The 21,481-nt window shown below is 39.2% G+C and overlaps 1 protein-coding gene across 4 annotated transcripts in view; it reads right to left on the bottom strand.

Moving 5' to 3' along the window:
* myo16 (myosin XVI) overlaps nucleotides 1-21,481 on the bottom strand; it is a 208,090-nt gene that overhangs the window by 90,405 nt on the left and 96,204 nt on the right. For all 4 annotated transcript variants that reach the window (XR_015852658.1, XM_088352519.1, XM_088352518.1 and 1 more), the window contains exons 12-19: nucleotides 19,561-19,626; nucleotides 15,710-15,837; nucleotides 12,533-12,638; nucleotides 11,926-12,043; nucleotides 6,558-6,705; nucleotides 6,357-6,474; nucleotides 4,323-4,440; nucleotides 384-455 (exon numbers count right to left, since the gene is read on the bottom strand). Coding sequence is in view for 3 of the 4 variants with exons in the window: in XM_088352519.1 (XP_088208645.1) it covers nucleotides 384-455; nucleotides 4,323-4,440; nucleotides 6,357-6,474; nucleotides 6,558-6,705; nucleotides 11,926-12,043; nucleotides 12,533-12,638; nucleotides 15,710-15,837; nucleotides 19,561-19,626 (874 nt within the window). In the remaining variant the exon portion in view is untranslated. The remainder of the gene's footprint in view (nucleotides 1-383; nucleotides 456-4,322; nucleotides 4,441-6,356; nucleotides 6,475-6,557; nucleotides 6,706-11,925; nucleotides 12,044-12,532; nucleotides 12,639-15,709; nucleotides 15,838-19,560; nucleotides 19,627-21,481) is intronic.

A 21,481-nucleotide genomic window follows, 5' to 3' on the forward strand; every position in this document is an offset into this window, starting at 1 on the left:
TTGTCCTTGATGGCCAGGCCAAAAAGAGGGCACCAATACCCAGTGAGTAGAGGGCGGAGATCCGAATGAAGGCAAAATGACCCCGGGGGGATGGCCCGGGCACACTAAGACGCCTTGTTTACCAGCTTATCCCCGACACCAAACGCGTTTCTCTAGCACATATTGTTTTTGTTTGTACATCAGTGAACATTTGCTGTTGAATACATTTGCTGCCGAAACATTTAGTCAAACTTAATTTAATCGCCATATTTCGAATGTCAGTCATAATAATAATGAGGTAAATATATCGTTTTACACCCAACCAGTATGGCCGCAACTACTTGGGTTGTAGGATATTGTAACATGTTAAGCAAAAGTCAATATTAAACAGTATTTGATGGTACCTTTGAAGTACTGAACATCTGAGGTGAGGGCGCTGCCTAAGTCTTTGCAAGACACCTCCAACATCGCTGCCACTGTGGATGCAAAACACACAAAAAAGTAATGTTGGTTCATAAAAATAATTTAAGTTTTAGAAAAGTCATCTGTGCCCAATATTTGGTACTGGTAATGGATACAAATACTAATACTGAATATAAACTTCACAGATTCCTTAGCTGCCACAGCCGTTAAGTCACCACTTCTTGTGGTGTGCCTTGGGCAAGTATAGCCTCGCGGCGCCCACCCCTTCTCCAGGCTAATTGTTTTGGGTAAGGGTTTGCTCCCTCACATGAAACAGATAGCCTTGGTTTCCATGTTTACCATTATCAGGAGAAGCCTCCCGGTCCAACTCAGATACAGCACTTTCATCATCTGCTCGAAATTATTTTTCAGTGTAAAGCGTCATCCCACCGTTCAGAAATGAGCTGGACCTCTGCATTGATGCGGAGCAGTTTGTGACAATACTGATAAAAACTAGTTTTTTCCCAAATTTTAAGTATCGCATTTTACAATACGTATTGCATGACTCGGGACTTTCGTAATTCTGTTGAAAAATAAACTTTGTGGCAATGACATTTGCTTTCTTGACATAAAGTCTCAAAGGCTCTTTGTATCACAAAGGACTTTCCATTTTGTATGTCTTATCTCATCTCATTAGCTGCACCGCTTATCCCCAGTAGGGTCGCGGGGGTGCTGGAGCCCATCCCAGCAATCATCGGGCAGTGGGCAGGGGACATCCTGAACTGGTTGCCAGCCAATTGCAAGGCACACAGGGACAGACAACTCGCTCGATCACACCTAGGGACAATTTGGGACGACCAATCCACCTGAAATGCATGTCTTTGAAATGTGGGAGGAAACCGGAGTGCCCAGAGGAAACCCACGCAAGCACGGGAAGAACATACAAACTCCGCACAGTAAGTCCGGTAGCTGGATTTGGACCCACACAGGAGGTTCCCAAGACCTTAGAACTGTCCCGCACACGCGCTAACCGTGCTGCCATTTTGTATGTCTTCGTATCTATATTCATATTACTTATGTTTAATTGGTACAATTCACCTTGAGACTTTCATGAATGTTCTATAATTACATAAAATATGAAGGGAAAATATAATGTTAGGATTTAAAGACATTTTTAATGGAAATGCAATTTTACACACAGCTTTTGGCGTTAGGTTTCTCCATGACCTAGCCTTTCACAATGGTTTTTGTGTTTTTGTGGGTAATGTTCAAGCAAGATGGCCGACAATCATGCCAGCTCCCTCTATGTGAGCTTGTTAGATAATTTCTCAACCTACATTTTTTTTAACAAAGAAGGCACTTTTGTAGAATATTTCATATTATTTTTGAAGATTCAAATCGGTATTGTTTTTATCTAATGAATAAAGTGTTTTTTTTACAACTTGGGGGCCCTGGATCATACACAATGTCCCTTAAATATTCACTCAATTCTAAAATCTGTGTATTATTTTTCATTGCAACATCCATTGCAGCGTGGTCATCCTGGAAGAGGGATGGCTTTATGTGCAGTCACTTCTCAAGGTTTCTTCATTTTCCTCATGTTGAGTTTTTTGAGTTTTTCCTAGCCCTCATGTAGGTTTTAGATCAGGGGATGATGTACTAATAGTCTGTGGTTTGCAATAATTTGGTCTGTGCAGCCCTTAGAGACTCCTTGTGATTAAGGGCTATACAAAAAACATGGCTTGACTTGACTAAAAATGTGTTGAATGTCATTGTTTGCTACAACCATCATATTGTTCGTCTCATTATATGCAATTTCAAGATAAAACCTTATTTGGATGGCCCCAATACTACTTTGTAAGAACCAAACCAGCAAATCGAATCAACTCATTTGAGATAAAATGGACATAACACTCTGAGATTATTGCCAACCGTAAAGATGACTGCGTGACTTGAGATAATGCTGAGTGTGCGTGACATCATGTTGACATCATACAAGCCTGGCTCTGCTAAATCGATGGTAACATGAAGAATCATGGAGGGATTTCTCAGCAGAGAGCGGAATAAAGAGATAACTCAAATCCGGTCAGAATTCCTTCGGTGAGCTCATGTGCAGCTGACGTCAGGCCGCTTACCCGCTTGGGCCGTGATGTCATTTATTTACTGGTTGAACTGAGAGTGTGGAGAAAAGGGCTTCATCAAGTGCCAGTGTGTTTTATGCGTGATTTAACATCACTATGGTTACCTCGCAACATTTTGGATTCAAGCTAGACTTTAGAAGACAGCAGTTGGAGGACTTTGCGGTAAATACGGATAACCTATCCTATCTTACCATGTGTAGATTGTCGAGAAAAATTGTTCAAACCTCACATTGTTTATTTGCTGTCAATAGTGTCAATAAAATTGTTCAAACCAAAAAATGTGTAGAAACAAATAGATACCTACAACATGTACATACATAAATGACGTAATAAATAAATTACATCAATTTATGCTTGCATTTTCCTTTTATCTATATCAGTATTGTTTTTGTTGTGTATTTTGTCGCCAAAATGTCATTCAAATGTGGGGGCGGGTCAAGCCGGCTGAACTTTTTACCTATTGGTTGGTCAACGAGTGCACTGATCAACTCAGCAGTCCAACAATCAATAAGTGAAAAGCTCAACCAGTTTGACCCGCCCACTTATTTGAACATTTTGTCGTGACAAATGAGAAAATACATGACAAAATACACAAACAGCAGCTTGCACACCCCAACGGAGCTTTTATCGTTGCCGGCGACTTTAATCGGGCATGTTTAAGGACTGTACTTCCCAAATCCATTCAATACCTGGACTGAGCAATTAGGGAAACAAACACTGGACCGTGTGAACAGTAAGATTAAACATCTAGTTGGATTCGCCCATCTCTGTCTGTCCCTCACCCCCTCATACACCCCCCTCCGGAGGAAAACAAAGCCTATACAACAAGGACAGTACAAACATCTTTGTTCCTTTATCTCTTTGTTTTCCTTATATCTTCACTGTAAAATGTGGAACTGGAGTGCCACGTCCAATTTCGTTGTCACAATATATCCCATGTTGTAACAATGACAATAAAGGTATATTCTATTCTATTCTATTCTATTCTAACAAAATACAAGACAACACAAATACCCAAATCGAGAAATGACGAATGAATGACAAAATGCATCAATAAATCAATACATTGCATCCACGTCATATATTTAGGTATTATGCATGTAGTGTCATCAATTTGACACCAAGCTAAACCACCAGAGAAGGATTGTGACTACAGGTAAAGCGTTATTAAAGCTTTATTTTGCATCTCTGGATGGTGAAAACCGCAACAGTACATTATATTGCATTGACACAAAGTTCCACGAAAATACCGTGCATGCATTTTAAATCCCTCTCAACTATTACAAGATATACAGCAGTTTTTTATACATCACACACTTTTTTTTTAGAAACTTACCGCATTGCATTGTTAATCCCTCAACATGGATGGAGATAGATTAGACATGCAACAGTCATGTCGGGCATTTTCTTAGACTTTGTTTACCTTAAGGTGACAGAACTATAAGCATTTCGCTACATGTTTCAATTTAAGGCTTAAATTAACATAAAAAAATGTATATAGAAAGATGGTTAGTGGACCTACCTCTGTTTTAAACTCGCATTATATTTTTATATCTATTAAAGAAAAACAGTTGCCGTTAGGGCAATTTAACATGATTTATGTATGTGTTTGATTCGTTTATTGTACATGGCATATATCTGTCGGTATTGCTTTATGAATGCATTTCTTTCTACATAAGGCAGTATCCGTCCTCCATGGTAAACGAGTGCATTTGAAGCATTATGAAAATTGTTGGACCTCTCCCTTAATGTGCCCAATGTGTATGTGAAAAGAGGAGGTTGGTGGTGGGGGTTGCTGACCTCTTTCAAGCTGGTCAAGGTCAGAAGGAAAAGCGCTATCGGTGTCTGTCAGCGCTGTGAAACGAAGATCCCCGATGTGTAGCACAGCGGAGAGCAACATGAAAACGGAGTCCACTTCCTGTTTGACAAAGAGGTCATTAGAAGAGATGCAAGACAATTGTTTTATTCCTAGTAATAGGATACATTATAATTAATTGCTTCCAAAGATGGTATACTGTTTACAAATATCATCTCCTTGCAGGAAAACTCAGACAACACACAGCAAATGCTATCATGGAGGCAAGTGACGGAGGGCTGTGAGTGTATGTGTTGGGAGGGCATGACTTTCAATGTGCGCAACTGTGATAGGCTAGTGAATGCTATACGTCAAACAGCCAAGTCAGTATGCTCACCGAAAACAAACTGCGAAGCATCGGGATAGCTAGTATTTTAGCAGCTCGTTCTATTGAAAATAAATTCATGAATTAAATACGAAGAGCGCCCCAAAATGCTGATCAAATGCTGGGAAGAAACTGAAGCGCCGTCGGGAGATGAGGCAAACGCATTGGCGCAGGCCCAGCCTATTGCAAAGCTACATAACGCTAACAAGCCACATTTCTACTTTGTGTTTTTTGCCTAAGACTGAGATTTTTTGTAACGCAACCCTCATAAAAAACAAGAGATAACCATATTAGCATGTAAACATTAGCCAAAGTCCGCACTTTCTATCTGAATCTGTGACAACTCAAATCCTTCTCCTCTGACCCTTCCCCAGTCACCAGAGGCGTGCCTGAGCACTCTCTTCAAAAATATCCTCCTCACTCGAGGCCATATCTTCCTTAAATTCAACAATTCTTTCCACTACTTTCTCCTAGAGGTGAGCCCAGGCCTAAAAAAGACAGCCTGACATAAAACATAGAGGCCTGAACAAGCCAATGAGTGATCAACTTGATTTGAGGGACCAAACACGGATTACACCCGGATTTTCCCTTTTTTTGTGAAGGGGAACAATGATTTTGTCTCTAAAAACAAACCCCCACCCTCTACCCCGCCATGCACCTGCCTTCTGAGTCTGACAGTGCAGACAAAAAGCGTATGCGCCAGACAGCGTTAAGTTTTATTTGTGAGGGGAAGGGAGATTTTGGCTATCTCCAACAACCATCGGGTGGCACATAACCAATTGGTTGGCGAAGCACACCTGTCGAAGCAGCATTCATGCTGCCCGGACATCCCACAATAAAAACATACTTTAGATCGCATGACGAGTGGATAACTTGAAAAAAATTGGTGTGAGAGATGCCCGGCCTGGTTTTCAGGCATAATATGTCAATCATTAAGTCGAACCAGGTTCGGGTCGGGCCGGGCCCAAGATCTGGCCTCGACCAACAACGCACACCCACCACCCTCCCTCATTTCCTCCATCCATCCATTATCTGTACCGCTAATCCTCATCCTCGGAGGTGCTGGAGCCCATCTCAGCTATCTTCGGGCAGTGGGCAGCGGACACCCTGAACTGGTTGCCAGCCAGTGACAGGGCAGTAAGAGATAGACATCTCACCCTTATTCACACCTAGGGACAATTTGGACCGGCCAATTAGCCTGAAATGCATGTTTTTGGAATGTGGGAAGAAACTGGAGTGCCACGCAGGAAGATTTGCCCATGATTCATGGTTGTACTTTTGTATAATGACCATTAATTCATTCATTCTTTCATTCAACTGCAATTCTGTGTTCTGTGTTGTTTTTTGTGGAGCTATAGCTGTTTTGTAACAGTCGTTTACATGATGTTACTGATATGTTTCTACTCCGACACCGCGAAAAACGAGGAATTACTGTAGTCGACAAACTACAAACTGTTCGGTTGAGTGCAAACCAGGACAAAAAATGTGTTTTTGTTGGCGTTCTTGTAGTGAAGCTCCTCGAAACAGGTGTATCAGCCAATGAATGTCGAATTGCTGCCTTTGCTGAAAGACCACTTGAGCATTAAGCTCATGTCTTTCACCAACCTTGACAGGAAACAACTATAAGAGGCATAAACGTGGCGCCAGTCAATACCTGCTTATTGAAGCCCAGGGCTTGAAAGGCAAGCTTGACGGCGGACAGACGCTCCCGACTTTCCGTCGATGCTGCAGCAACCGGAGGGCTGCCACTCGGATGCCCTCCACTCAGATACCTTCACAAAGAAGATGCGCCATGGATTGAAAAGGAAAAGAAAACCTCCGTTTGATTTCAAGATCAACCCTTGACAATACAAACCTGTGAGCTAAGATGTTACTGAAGTGAAGGGTGCTCTTCTCCTCAGGTGACAGACTTTCAGCCAGTAGGTAGAAGATGTTAAAGTTGTGTTGCTGCAGAGGATATTGGACCAGCCGAGACTTCTCCAGCATGTATGTATAGATGCGTGCTAGTACAGAAGAAAAAAAAATAAACAAAATAGCAAAAATCTTTATAAGTGTGCTGATACAATTCGTTTTGGACCTGTTACCGTATTTTCCAGACTATAAGGCACACCTAAAAACCCCAATTTGGTAGACGGTTTAAATTGAAAATGCAAACAGTAATTATAGATTTGCATTACAGCACAAGGTTTTACAGTGGTACCATAATCGAACAATAAAACTTATCGATCAAATCGATAACGATAGTTGATTTGAACTGCATGCAACATGAATCCAACACGTGTAGTGACGGTGAAAGTGAGAAAACACTGAGACACCAGAGGCCCAAAATCATACGACGCCGTATTAAATCTCATTAGCACACTATTTTTATTGTGCCAAAACACTGATTTGCATGGTGCATTCTGATAGGTTAAACAGTCTCTCCACTTCTTTAAAAACAAATGTTTGAAAATGGACAAAATACAATATAAACTGTTTTAGGTAAACATACATATTAAACCAAGATATTGTGAACACATAGGATAGGTCATGGAGTGACTGTTTATCCGATCAGAATGTACTATACAAATCAGTGTTTTGGCACCGTAAAAATAATGTGATACGAAATAAGGTCTAATGCGTTATTGTATGTTATACGGGCCACTAGTGGTTTATTAGTAAAGTGTCACTACTCTGCATTGATACCCAATGCGTACATTGATTTAAGTTTTTGGTCGACGGCACAGACTGGAATTAGTGCATTGCATCAATTAGAGGTAAGATTGGGTCTAAAAGATTCAGCCCAACCCGACCTAAGTGGCGGGTATATAAACCCAAACCCGCTCAAACCTGATGAATCAACTTGATTTGATGAAAAGCCCGAAATAATCCCGAAGCTTTAATTTGCCGCCAAAGTAAACATGAAGCTTTATTCCGGCCGTGCAAATTCTTTGGATTTAGTGATTTGGAGTTAAATTGATAAATTGGTACGCATTTTATTTATCCCCAAAAATTACTTGAGTAAAAGTGAGTGCATGGAGTGTAGATCCACGAAGGAAAAAAAAAACAAAACACTTAATGATTGACATTTGACAAGATATTCTGGATGCGAGCATCGTCCGGGAACGAGTTAATATTGTATTGTACTCATGATCAGCCATTGAGGAAGTAAGATACATATATTAATTTAGTTTGTTTGATGAAGCTGTTAAAGATTGAACTGCAGGAAGTATATAAAACAAAGTAAAACATATTGCACATTTTTCTTTACGTTTTTAAATATCAATAACATATTATTTGAATAAAAGAACAGTGACAACGTTAAAACATTATAAAGTAATGTACATATAATGTGAGGTGCCCACACAAAACGACACACTAAACTAGAAAACATGATAACTTAAGTGTAAAAAAACATGACATTTCGTCGCGTAAATTATGTTTTAAACATTTTGACTGATAATGTGTGTTGAGGGTTTGATTTAAAAAAAAAAGTTATTTGGACTCAAAAAGGATGAGAAACTGCTGTTGGAATACAGTGCTCTAAATGTAAGTTTTTACTGACCCCTGCTGGATTATTCTTGGCACTGCACTCATGTATGCTTCAGTTAAGTTTTGCCACTGAGAGATTTTTCTTGGAATACAGTATACAAATGAAAAGAGGGCAACAAAGTTAAAAACAAACAACAACAACAAGATAAAAACTCATACATATAATAAAGTAAAATCTACAGCCAGGGGGAGAACATACATACTAAACACACACACACACACATGTATGTTGTATTGTTTTATTATACAGCTGCATACCTGTCAACCTCCAGGGCTCCATGCCCTTACAAAATGTCGTATTTTCCCTTACAAAATACAAAATAATCTTACTCCATATTTTTTTTCAAACGTTTTTATTTATGTAGTTTAACATGTTATATTGTACATGTGTTTCGTTATATCATATAGAATAGAATAGAATAGAATAGAATAGAATATACCTTTATTGTCATTGTTACAAAATGGGTTAACATATTGTGACAACGAAATTGGGCAAAATATATTGTTAATTAACATTTTGCTGTGAGATACTGAGTTGCTCGACATGAATGAGGTTTATTATAAAATAGGTTAAAAAATTAAGTAGCTTGGACATTCACCGTAGAAAGAAAAAATGTATGCAAATATAATTAAGTAGAATAATACATGATCTTTCTGCATTAAATTATTGTTGGTAATATACTGATTAAAGGGATAACCACAAACCTGTCTTTTTTCCATGTTCTCCTTTTATACTTCCTTTTTTTCCTCATCTTCTTTATACAATATAATAATTCGTAATATAATGCATCAAAGCAAGTGAGCCGTTTGAGAGCCGGCTCTCTTTAATGATTTGAGCCAAAAGCCAGTTCTCTAAAAAGAAACGAACTTCCTTTTACTACATAACTACCACATGAAATCCGAGGCTGCAGACGTATGCGCACAGTAGCATCAAGCCGCTCGCTTCGATCGAAAAACACGATACCGAGATAGAGGCTTCCGCGGCAAACTCCTTTGACTTGATTGATTTGCCGTTTCGTGATAGTCGGTGTATACTGGATGGTACCCATCATTGAAAAATTTGGGTTTTTCCGTACAGATTTCCTTGTACGTCGTACTCGTCTTAAAATGCATAAAAAACGTACTTTGTACGGCAAAACCGTACAGGTTGACAGGTATGTGACAGGGATGCAGCTGTTTGTGTACAAACAGTTTCTTTTCTTTGTGTTAATCATTGATTAATGCTGTTTTTGTGCTGTGCCTGGATAAATAAATAAACATGTTTCATTAGTTCATTCCTTCAAAATGTACACACACACACAACCAAGTAGGAAAGCAAATTTTTAAATTATTCATAGGACCTTTGAACTTTGAGACAGGGTACTTCGACCATTTTACATGCACAATAAATGTTTTGACTTCCACTACCATTCACATAATACCAATAACAACAATAATAACAGTGACAACACCAATAATAAAATAATAAAAAACAACATTAATTTCACTTCTCATAAACAGTAGTACTGACAGCAGTAATTGTAAACATAACTTTAGCAATAATACTAATAATAATTTTCAAGTACTATTTTTGACAAGCCACATTGTTTTACAGTGTTTACTAGTAGAACATTTCAAAAGTTTGAAAGTTCTCTGGGAAATAAAATGTAAAAATAAATGAGCATGTTGTTTTTGTTGTTTTTTTTTTCGTGCGCTTGTAACTTATAAAATATTTGTGCTCAAAGGTGTTTATAATAGGCGTGTTCCATGGGTGGTGGAGGGCATGCCCCATAGGACAATGCCATACAAACAAATGCCAGCTGCTGTAAATGGTGATGCAAGTATAAACACAATAGCAAAATGAAGCCACAAGAGAGCAGTATCTGGGTCAATTATAAGCAGACTTATTGAGAATTGAATTGTACGTGCAATTGTCAATAAAAACAGCATTTCATATTTTTCCAGTTATAAAAAGTAATCAATTAAAGTTAAAAATATATATAAAATGTGGGTTCTTTTTGGGGTATTTAACAACAGCGTGGCAAGTCATTTTAACAAAACGACAAGAGAATGGTTGTACAAAAAATTTAAATCAGCAAGGGCGTATTTTAGGCATAGAAGGAGGTGACGTGGCCCCACCAATATCGAGCAATCATTGCCCTTCCAATATTAAAAATGTGCCATGCCCCCAACAATGTTTCTGACTATAAGCCACATCTGACAAGAGAGGTCGTTTCGTGTTTGGAAACAAGTGTGACATAGCCAAGCTCTGTGTGCATTTTTTTTCGGCAGAATTCATGTCAGTTTATAGCAGCCCATTGACAGAAAAAGATTGCAGATCGTAGGTCAGGGATGTCCTACTCTTTTTAGCTCGGGAGTCACATGGTAGAAAAAAAACTCTCGCTGTGGCTGGACCAGTAGATTATAGACAAAGTAAGAGAGGCGAGGGGGAGAGTGCGAGAGAGAGAGAGAGAGAGAGAGAGAGAGAGAGAGAGAGAGAGAGAGAGAGAGAGAGAGAGAGAGAGAGAGAGAGAGAGAGAGAGAGAGATTGAGGGAGTAAGCGAGAAAACGAGTTCATGCATAAGTGTAGTGTTCTTACCAGTACCCTTGTGGTTATAGAAAGCATTGTTTAGCTATTGGATGTATCACAAATGCAAACAAATGCATGCGTGAAATGCATTATTTCACAAAAAGCCAAATTTTTTACTTGGAAACGAGCAGTTTCATGCATTTTCCAATGAAAGATGAGCATTGTAGTTTTTTTCTACATGCCTTATGCCTAAGCAGCTACAGAACTACATTCTCGAAGGCCTTTAAATATGGTTCAAAATGGCAAAAATTGGCTGGCACCTATCATTTCCCATTTAAAAAAAAAGAAAAACGTCTGGCATCGAATCAGTCATAATTGCGATTTGTGCACTCAATACACACAACTACTGGGCATATTGAATTTTTTGTGAATTGCGACTCAAAAAATGAAACTCCCTATACAAATCTTCTCTCACTCCATTCAAACTCTTACTGCCACATTTGATGTTTTGGGTCAACAATGTGTTGCATGCTGTGGTGATCCTGTGATGATGTAGGCTTGAAAGGGGTTTATATCAGGCAAGATAAGTCATAAAGCGTTTCATTTTACGAAACGTAAATTAGAGTTCAAACTCCAGATAACAGTAATCTGAAACAGCAATCCTTTGCTGTATAACGATTTATTCTTTTAAGGTTTCGATACTTCCATACGGATTTTCATTGTGCATAGTGTTCTGCATTCTGATTAGCTAAACAGTCGTCTTGCGCTTGTTCTGCCCATGCCTGCCTGTGCAGCAGTGGCTCAAGAGGTAGAGTTATAACGCTCGCCTTTGGGGTCGCAGGTTCAATTCTCGCCTCCTCTGAGTTAAATGTCAAAGTGTCCTTTGGAAGGACACTGAACACCCCCAATAAGCAGGTACCACCATGGCCGCTATTCGTGTGTGTGGGAATGGGTGAGTGTGAAGTATATTCTAAAGTGCTTTTGGAGGTCTTCAGTGACTTTAAAAGCACTATACACACAATACTTTTGCTGGACATGCTATGTTAAACAGCTTGATCCAATCCTTATTATATCACCAATTGAGAAAAATGGGCTCTGTACCCACCAATGCCAAGACCAAACCAACACCCATTTATGTTGCAGTGGAATTCAACAAAATCAGTATGTTAGAAATTGTTATTACCTCTTAGCGGCGTCTTCTTCTTGTCACAGTACTGAATGGACAACATTTTGATGAAGCGACTGGAGTTGCTGCTCTTCTCCGTTTTTGCATGCCCGAAAGCCTCCAGAATACTGTTGACCTGCATAATTTCCACAGAAAAAAAATACATGATCCATACTTTATTCTTACCCACCAGGTGTCAGTCTACACCCATACACTATTTATCAAGTCAAGCACAGTTCAGTGTGTAGTAGAATGCCAAGCGGTCCCCAGATGATAAGGCAGCAAGCAGCACACTGACCCAGATATCGCCAGCATGCACGAGAATGACTTCATCGCAAAACGCAGCGTTTGCTCTCACGAGCTTCTCGTTTTGCTTTGCTTTGCAGCCGGGAGACTCAGAGGCGAGAGCTGAGTAGGATTTAAAAGCCACCAACAAGCCACGACATTGCTACCCAATTGAATTACTAGAAACATCATTCACAGTGGGCCCCTGAAGTCTGAAACTAACTCTTGCGTTTATAGTGTGAATACTGAACATGCTACATTAAATTGTGCTGATGATTTTTGGTGTGTGCTGTTTTTGTGTCACAACCTTAGGTTGATATGGTGCCAGGACCCAACTTACGTGTTTCATTTTGGATTCCAGTGCAAGGCTTTTAGAGGTGCACCTGGCTGTCAGGTGTCGCACGATATGTTTACAGGTCTCTGTTTTCCCTGAACCGCTCTCACCACTGAAAGAAACAAGAAGTCAAGTCAAGTCATGTTTATTTGTTCAGTCCTTTAATCAAAAGGAGTCTCAAAGGGCGGCACAGACCACTGATTATTGCCCATCACAGACTATTATTTCACTATCCCCTGATCTAATACCTACATGAGGGCAAGGAAAAACTCAAAAACCTCAGCACGAGGAAAATGAAGAAACCTTGAGAATCCCCCATTCAAAATGACCAGGCTGCAATGAATGTTGCAATAGCAAACAATAAAATAAAAAATACAATACAAAATAATTAAAGTATAATACTAAAAAAAAGAATGGACAGGTTGCAATGGATGTTATGTTGTTGTGTGCACTCTTTTTCTATTAATCCAATATACCGTACAGGGTTCCCGCAAATCATTGAAAAGTCTTAAAAGTCATTGAATTCATTATTCTAAAAATAAGGCCTTATTTGGCATTAAAATGTCTTGAATCCAATCTTCAAAAAGGAAAATACTAAAAGAGGGATCATGTAACCAAGTGCTTCTGTAAGGATGTTTGTTTTCATATTTAAGCATTTAACCCAGGGGAAATCTCACACATTATTTACAATGCCGTTACTGGCGGTCAAAAGTGGAGTGTTCCTTTGACTGCAGAACGCCAACTGTGGCATGCCCCCGTTGGCACACCTGACGGTGTTTTAAGTAGCCCGGTTTTCCGCTTTCTTCACGTCACGTCCATCCATTGGTACTTCCGCAAATGATAGACTCATTGCGTGTCCTATTCTGCACAAGCGGGACACTTATTGCAAATAAGTCAGAGTAGATGGCTTACAAGTCGCATCGTGTAATCATTCAAAATAGCGACTACCAAATACTTTGATAGCGATTACGCGTATAGTATTTACATGTCCGGAAAGAAAAGATGAGTGGGGGCTGGTGAGCCGGCTCTTGGAAGTGATCGAAGGGAAACTGCTCCCCACTAATCAAAAGCTTTTTCCCTCCAAGACACTTTTTTACTTTTGTGATTAATCAATATGCCTATTTTTCTGTGTTGTTGACTTTAAATCTGTTGAGTACTAAAAAATGGCTACCATTGTTTTGTATATTATCTTTTTTGTAGATGTCTAAATATTTTAATCATATTGCCTGTATTTGTATAAACATGTAAAGTGTATTCATTTTTCTCTTTCTTTTCTTTTTTTCCACTTTTGTCTTGTTCTCCTATGTCTCCCCCTTTTTAGGTCATTCCATGCATTATCTTTTATAATAATTAGTAATGGCGGGGTTTAATAAAAAGACTTAAAAAAAAACCTGAAGAGGGTTGGGAACTGTAAAAGACAGATTTTTTTCAGTGAGCCGAGACGAAAAAGTTGGTTCTTTAAAAGAAAGTCGGAAATCCCATCTCTCCAAGAAAGCTTTGCTCAGAAAATTCAAAATTATTCTACATACAACAACTTATTTTTTAAAGTAAAGGAAATAGTTACATTCTCTGGTAGTTAGTTACTTTTACTCTAGAGTTATTTAGTTACTTTTTGGAAGAAGTAGTTAATAACTGGAACAAAATACTCAAAGTATGGCGTCCAATCCTGCCTTCCAAAACTGTTGCCCACAGTTTAAAATAAATTTGTACAAAAGGATCAAGAGACACTGCCAAACAAAGCATGCGGACTACAAAAAGCTAACTGGAAACCAATGCTGTGAAAAGGTGAAGCAACTGGAAGCTTTATTAACAGCACAGCAGTGCTTTTTCACGAGACCCTGCGTGTCAAATGAAAATGTGACCAAAGTGAGCTTAAAACTCGCGTCCTAGAATGTCGATCATTACGTTCGGGTTTGGGCCAGGCAACTTTATTGCTGATTTCTTTTTTTTTGTTTCTTATTCTATTTGTAGGATCTGCACGTAACAGAATGCACGCTCATCGGTGTGAGCGTTCATTGGTGCGTGGGCTTGTCACCGAGTGTGTTTGTCGGCGCATGCGCTTGCCAAAATTACCCCTTCATCATCCCGAGTCCTCATGAATAAAATATGAAAATCCACTTTTGTTTTGGGCCCTGTACCTCACATCAAGTTCATTGGTCAGGCTTGGGCAGATTAGGGCTTTGATACCAGCGGGCCCGGGTGGGGCTGGATTTTTGGACAATCTTACTTTTAGCGTAGGGAAACAATCGCATTTCACAAAATATGATAGCCTAGGGGCTATTATGTACCTAAGGGATGGTGCTGACCGCTGTACAACTGGAAGAGGACAAATAAGAATGATTTACTAGTAGATTGCACTAGACAAAGCTAGTAAACTGTATCTGTAGCCAGCTCCACATGCAAATGCACTGTTTTGTCAACCCAGAATGGCTCAATGAGAAGAAGAAATGGATTTGGTTGCATATTTACCGTCAAAGCCATTTTCGAGACGGACTTTACAATAAACCCTGAACATCATAAAGAAAGGTCGGACAACTCAGACGCTAGCAAGCCTGCTTATAACCGGGGCAAGGAGGAACTTTCACTTTGTGCACATGATGAAAGCGCCTGATTCAAAAACAAAGGAAACTATGAGCTTCTCTCTCTCATTGCTGAGAAAAACACAGATTTACATTGCCAGGTGCCCACAAAAAGTAAATAAAGGATGTTTTAAAGCCTTGACATAGTTATTTAGAGTTGGATTAATTCTGAAGTAGCACACCTGAAGGCCTAGGTGTGAAATGCATGGTCTGCCACTGAGAACCAATACAAGCAAGAAGTAAGAAAAAGAGCAAAAGGTGCTACGGGGAAGGTCAATATCCTAGCATATATGTGGGTGTGCATGAGAAAGATAGATGGCCTGTGGCCAGGCTGCATTAACTCACTGCCAGATTGGTTACAACTCAGCAGGAAAGCTACCGGAGAGCTGGAGCGAAACGTAATTGCAATCAAGGAGCTGCCTCCGTCAGGCCAAGTACAAAGAGTGTGACACCTCAACACATGCCCGGTGTGTTAACAGGCCCAAAGCTATTTAACAGGTGTTGGAAGAGAAGACGAAAATGTTCTTTTGTTTCCAATTATTTCACTCTGTTGACTTATTTTAGGGGGTTGGGGGTCTTAGTGGAAAAGGAGCAGTTGGCCTACCTCAGGATGAAACACTGAGGTCGTCGTTCTTGGAGCATCATGTGGTAAGCTCTCTCGGCTGAGGAAAAGATGTGAGGTGGCAGAGAGGAGCACAAGCGGCCCGTGGAGCTCAGGTACAACTGACTCACCTGGAAAAGATAAACAGTAATATTTTTGACAAGGCATGGACTAAATGTAGGTAATTTTTATTTCTACTATTATTTTTGCAATGCACAATGCTTGAAGAAAAACTATTATTTTCAACGGTACCTAAAAATGGAGAAGACAATCTTTGAGTGGTTTGAAGCCCAGAGACCAAATGGATATGGAGTGTCTCCACCAAGTGTTCGTTTAATATCTCTAAAGATTGAACTCACCAATAAATATAAAGGTCCACTGCTTTCACAGGTTGATGTAATTGTTTTCTTCCATTTTTACTCCAGTAAGAGGCTATTTTAAAGAAGTTGTAGGAGGTCAGCTTCTATGTGAGTATACATGATAATTTGTTACTAGATAGTTACTTTTGGGTGTCACTATTCTGGGGGGTAACTCAATTACCTTTTAAATGTAGTAACTCGAAACTGTAACTAATTACTGTTTTCCAGTGATGTGCCAAACACTGGAGACTAGTAATGTCCTGCTTTAACTGGAATGGCCTCCATTATTCAAGTCAATAAGCCAATTCTTAGTGCCAGGTAGAGGAACTTTCATAATCCTCAGATCACATTTATGTTTGGTTTTTGGAGTTATAATTTCTAGAAATGCTTTGACAATGTTTGAATCTATAATAAATTAAATTCAAATACTGAACCAGTAGATAAAATGGCAGACAACGTTTAAATCATGCTTGGACATTCGGCTTCTGGTCAGAGCAGGTTGAAAACCACTATGATCGAAAAGGGTGAGAGACAGTGAGCAGACCGCAGATGTTCAGACATATGTCCTTCTAAAACAAGCCCTCCACAGTGATGGCGCTCACCCAGACAAGATGGCTCTTCCCATCAAGTCCAAATGCTCCCAATGTGACTATTGGGATCAAGTCCTTTCTAGTTGACTGTATTTCAGTTAGCGTGAAATACATTTTGAAAATGCAGTTTCGGGATCAGTGCCTAGCTCCAACCTTGATTTCTTCATGCAGTCAGCCTTACGCAGTGCATTGCTGACAGGAAGAATGCATAATTTATCAACCACAAGGTCCATTTTGCAAGGCAGCCAGCATCCATCATTCTGTAATTTTGAATGTTCATTGCAACTACTACCGCATGGAAAAAATACACGACTTGTACATACTGTATAAGCTATATGTTCAAGAAATATATACACAGTAATCCCTGGCTGTATCGTGGTTTACTTTCCATGGTTTTAAAATGTTGCTGATTTCCATCATGCATTTTGTTCAGCAGCAGACAACGCACAGCAAATGCTATCACATGGCCAAGTCCCTGAGAGCAGTGTGTGTGTTGAGTAGGCGTGACTGTCTGTGTGCACGACTGTGATTGCCTGACAGCATACACTATTCTAGCAGCTGATGTTCTGAAATGTATTCCTACCCGTTGGGGCGTGCTGCCAAAACCCAATGTGCATGCATAAGCACAACGCCGATCGCGATTTACTGGGTCTTTGACAGCGGTGAAAAATTCAGTTGAAAGTGGTGATCACCTAGGATTTTCCCTTTTTTAGTTCTATTTGACTCTTACTGCCTCAAAATAAATTTCGGCAGACACAGCTGTTGGATCAGCCTATGGTAGGACAACTCGAGAGCGTAGGATCATTCGGCAGAACACCTGGTGGGCGCACAAGTCAAAAAAATAAACAGCGAAGCACAGCGACAGCTAGTATTTTAGCAGCTTGTGACATTAAAAATAAATTGTTCAATTAAATTGGACGCTGAGGAAAGTCAGAAGAGCGCAAATAAATGCTAATTACCACCTGGTGCTCCGTGGATTGTTATCAGGTCCTGGAAGAGACCAATGCAGCGTCAGGAGAAAAAGCAAAGTGGGGCTGCAGGTGCAACAAACTCTCACCAAAGCCATATCCATTACCCAGGGGCTGCAACTTGTAGGAATTGCTACATTTGTGACGGTTCTATTTCAATCATTATCAAATCTGAGGATTCCCGATGATAGCGTGCAACTAGCCAGCCTGGCTCTTTACATCACTTTCTTACACTAAAAGCAGAAACCCTCCAGATTTGTTGTACTGTCGTATAATTACAATAAAGATCATTCAGGTAACAATCATTGATTAGGTCTTTACAATGTAGTTTGTTCTACGGTTTGGTGGGGAAGTCCAAAGTTTCTGTTATTGTTTCACGACGTTTTGTCAGGATCTTTAGTATTTGCCGGGTTAGACGGAAAGTCCAGCAAAGCTAGTTTTGATATAACATTATTCTGTTTTTAAAATTAAACATTTGCAAGTGAGATTGCATAGTGTGCCAATTATTTATTATGACTTTTATTGCTCACTTTTGATTGTTATATTGACTATTGTGCACTGTTATCATTATAGTCACTATCGGCTACTAATGTTGTTGTTCTTTGAAATACACGATTTTGGGTGATTTTGCTTATTGCAACCTAGGATATGAAATACAAAGCAAGGGCTCGGTAGGAGGTAGTTTAGAACAGGTTGGAATTTCCTATCCGAGGTTCTTCTGTTCTCCGTGCAAGGTCAAAATTCATTGATGTCGTATCTCCTAATTTTGAGGTTCTAATAAACCTTAAACTTAACAGGTACGTTACATTCATGTGATTTTGAAACAGGCACTCAAGTGCAACGTCATGCATTCTATATACCGTATTTTCACGACTATAAGGCGCACCAGGTTATAAGGCGCACCCCCAAGAATAGTTTTTTGGTCATATATTTTCCATAAATAGGGCGCACTGAACTATAAGGAGCTACAGTGGAACAACAAAAAACAGTCAGATAGTTCAGTCCAACTTATTACCCCCTTAACATTCCCAAAGCTTGCAAAGAAGCAAATACGTGTCTCAGACACGTACGGACACGGTGTCTGTACGATGTCACCCACCAATCACTCAAATGCGTCATTCCACATATCAATGCCAACCATTTCTTAATTTCTATTTTCTTTTTCGCTGACAACTGTGTGGACAGCAAATAAAGAACTTCATTGTGGAGGGAAACAATCCGCCGAGAAGTATCTGCATCGATTGACGTTGCTTGTTGCTCGCTGTCTGTTTAGTCAAGTCAAGTCAAGTCATGTTTATTTGTATAGCCCTTAATCTTAATCTAAATTAAACATTTCCACTGAGGTTGCAAATGGAATCTCAGGGGGAAGAGCATTCCACAGCACCGGGGCCCGGATGGAGAACGCTCTTGAACATGCGGATCTCTTCTTCTCTTTGGATCTCTTAGCCCCATAATTTCTGTTTACAAATACGAACTAGTAAAAAATGTTTTCTCCATGCCGTAGAGCAACCCAACTGTGATTCACATTCATCTTTTTCGGCCAATTGCAGGCTTTGTTTTGCCTATAGCCTATGCTAGCCCGTAAATGCTAAAAAGGACCCGCCTACCTTACCTCCAAATAACTATAGCCAATAGTGACCGGTTCAAATGATGATTGACACACTGGTTAGGAAATGAAAAGGCGGTATATAAATATATCCCAGCATACACCGGGGACTCGCCTATAGGGGAAAAACGAATTAGTTGCGAGACTTTGCGACTCAATATTGATCCATATATAAGGCGCACTGTATTATAAGGCGCATGGTCCGCTTTTGAAAATAATAAAGCCCTTTAGGTACGCCTTATCGTTGTGAAACTACGGTATGTTTCCGATTAAATGGATAGAGTTTTTGATAATCATATTCAACCAAGCATCTAAATTCTTAAATTCTTACCAAAGTTGAGTAGATAGGGAGTTCTTTGTTTGGGTTGATCAGCAAAAGAATGTGCCCAATGTAAGTCTGCAGAAAGCCAGAAAACAAAACAAAAAACATATTATTATCAAATCGGTATTGGAAATGTAATTTCATAATTCATCAGGTGTTTTTAAAATACATCAGCATCATTGTTACATTTACGCCATTAAAAGCAGTGGTTATTGACTGTTCTGACTCGAGAACCCAAAATTCCGTCCTAATGACAAGCTGCAATCCAAATCAAGAAAATAGTTCCACTTCTCAATCAAGAGGTTTGGTGCAGTTTAAAGCAGAGATAGTTTCAAATCACAAAAAGACAAAAATAAGCTAAATAACTTCAAATACTGTATATACGCTCATATGAGCCTCATCACATATGAACGACCCTAGAAAACGGATTTAAAATAGCCTCATATTGCAAGAAGTTAGTAGCAAAAATATGAAAAAAATAGTGTACTTAATCAATGATAATTACTTATTTGTGTAGATAAAAAAGATTGATATACTGGTAAAAAAGCTAGAAAAATATATTTTTTTAATAATTTTACCCTTCGACTCAAATGTTGATATCACTGTTTTCCACTGTTCCTTTCCCTTTTCACTAACTTGCTTTGGACCCATTATTGTGGGCAGAGAATTGAAATCAAACGAACAAATTCATGATAAAATGAAATACGCTCCCTCTCAAACACAATTGGGACGGCGTCGATTGACTAGACGGAAAGAAGATAACTTTTTTAGCATTATTTTTCCAGTGCAAAGGCTAGCGACCCACTAAAAACGGGTCCACGAGCCATTTTGGGTCCCGACGCATCAGTTGAAAAACACTGCCTTAAAGTTTGGTCTTGTCCGCCTTTTTTAATAAAGAGTCTCAAATGACACTTGAAAGATAGAAGGGTGTATTGGCCTGGCCAGTTCGCGGTTGATGACCCGGACGTATTACGTCTTTACGAGTTTTACTTGTGTGTCCACAAAGGTAAACAATGTTCAAGCTGCTAACGCTTTAGTGGACAACGGAGCCATTGTAATAATGGTTGTCGGGGGCTCTGTCAGTTTGGGATGGGGTTCCGATCCTGGCAGCAGGTGAAAGAAACCTCATCAAATGTGTGATCTCTGACCACCCCGCTGGGGCCATATGGAGCCATCTGAGTCTTTGTCCTCACTTTTTTAGTAGCCCAAGTGGTGTTTAGCACTCGCAAGTAAAAAAAGGGTGGGGATAATGTTTTTGTTTGTGATCTAACCATATAAGTATGTATATACCATATATACACTGTATATATATATATATATATATATACACTGTATATATATATATATATATATATATATATATATATATATATATATATATATACACTGTATATATATATATATATATATATATATATATATACACTGTATATATATATATATATATATATATATATATATATATATATATATATATATATATATATATATATATATATATATATATATATATATATATATATATATATATATATATATATATATATATATATATATATAAATATATATATACTGGGCCTGTGAGGACAGATCAAACGACTGAAAATCATTTATAAACCAGAGGGGCGGAACACAGAAGTCTATGACAGAAACAAAACATAAGTCAGTGGAAAATTCCATATTCCAATTCCTCAAGAGTCCTTTGTCCGGACTGAATCCAAAGACTCAAGCCCTCCCTCCCAACAGTAAATCACAACACCAGTTAGAACAATGGAAAGACTGAAGAGATCTTTTCTTCCTCATGCCATGAGGCTCTTTAACTCCACCCGGCGGAGTAAAGGCCCACATTAGACAACACCCCCTACATTGCATATTACCATACTTTTATTGCAGTGTATACTATTTAAGTACTCTATACAACACGCTACAG

Source organism: Urocampus carinirostris, chromosome 14 (assembly GCF_059441175.1).
Source record: "Urocampus carinirostris isolate Australia breed hairy pipefish chromosome 14, RoL_Ucar_1.0, whole genome shotgun sequence".
NCBI lineage: Eukaryota > Metazoa > Chordata > Actinopteri > Syngnathiformes > Syngnathidae > Urocampus > Urocampus carinirostris.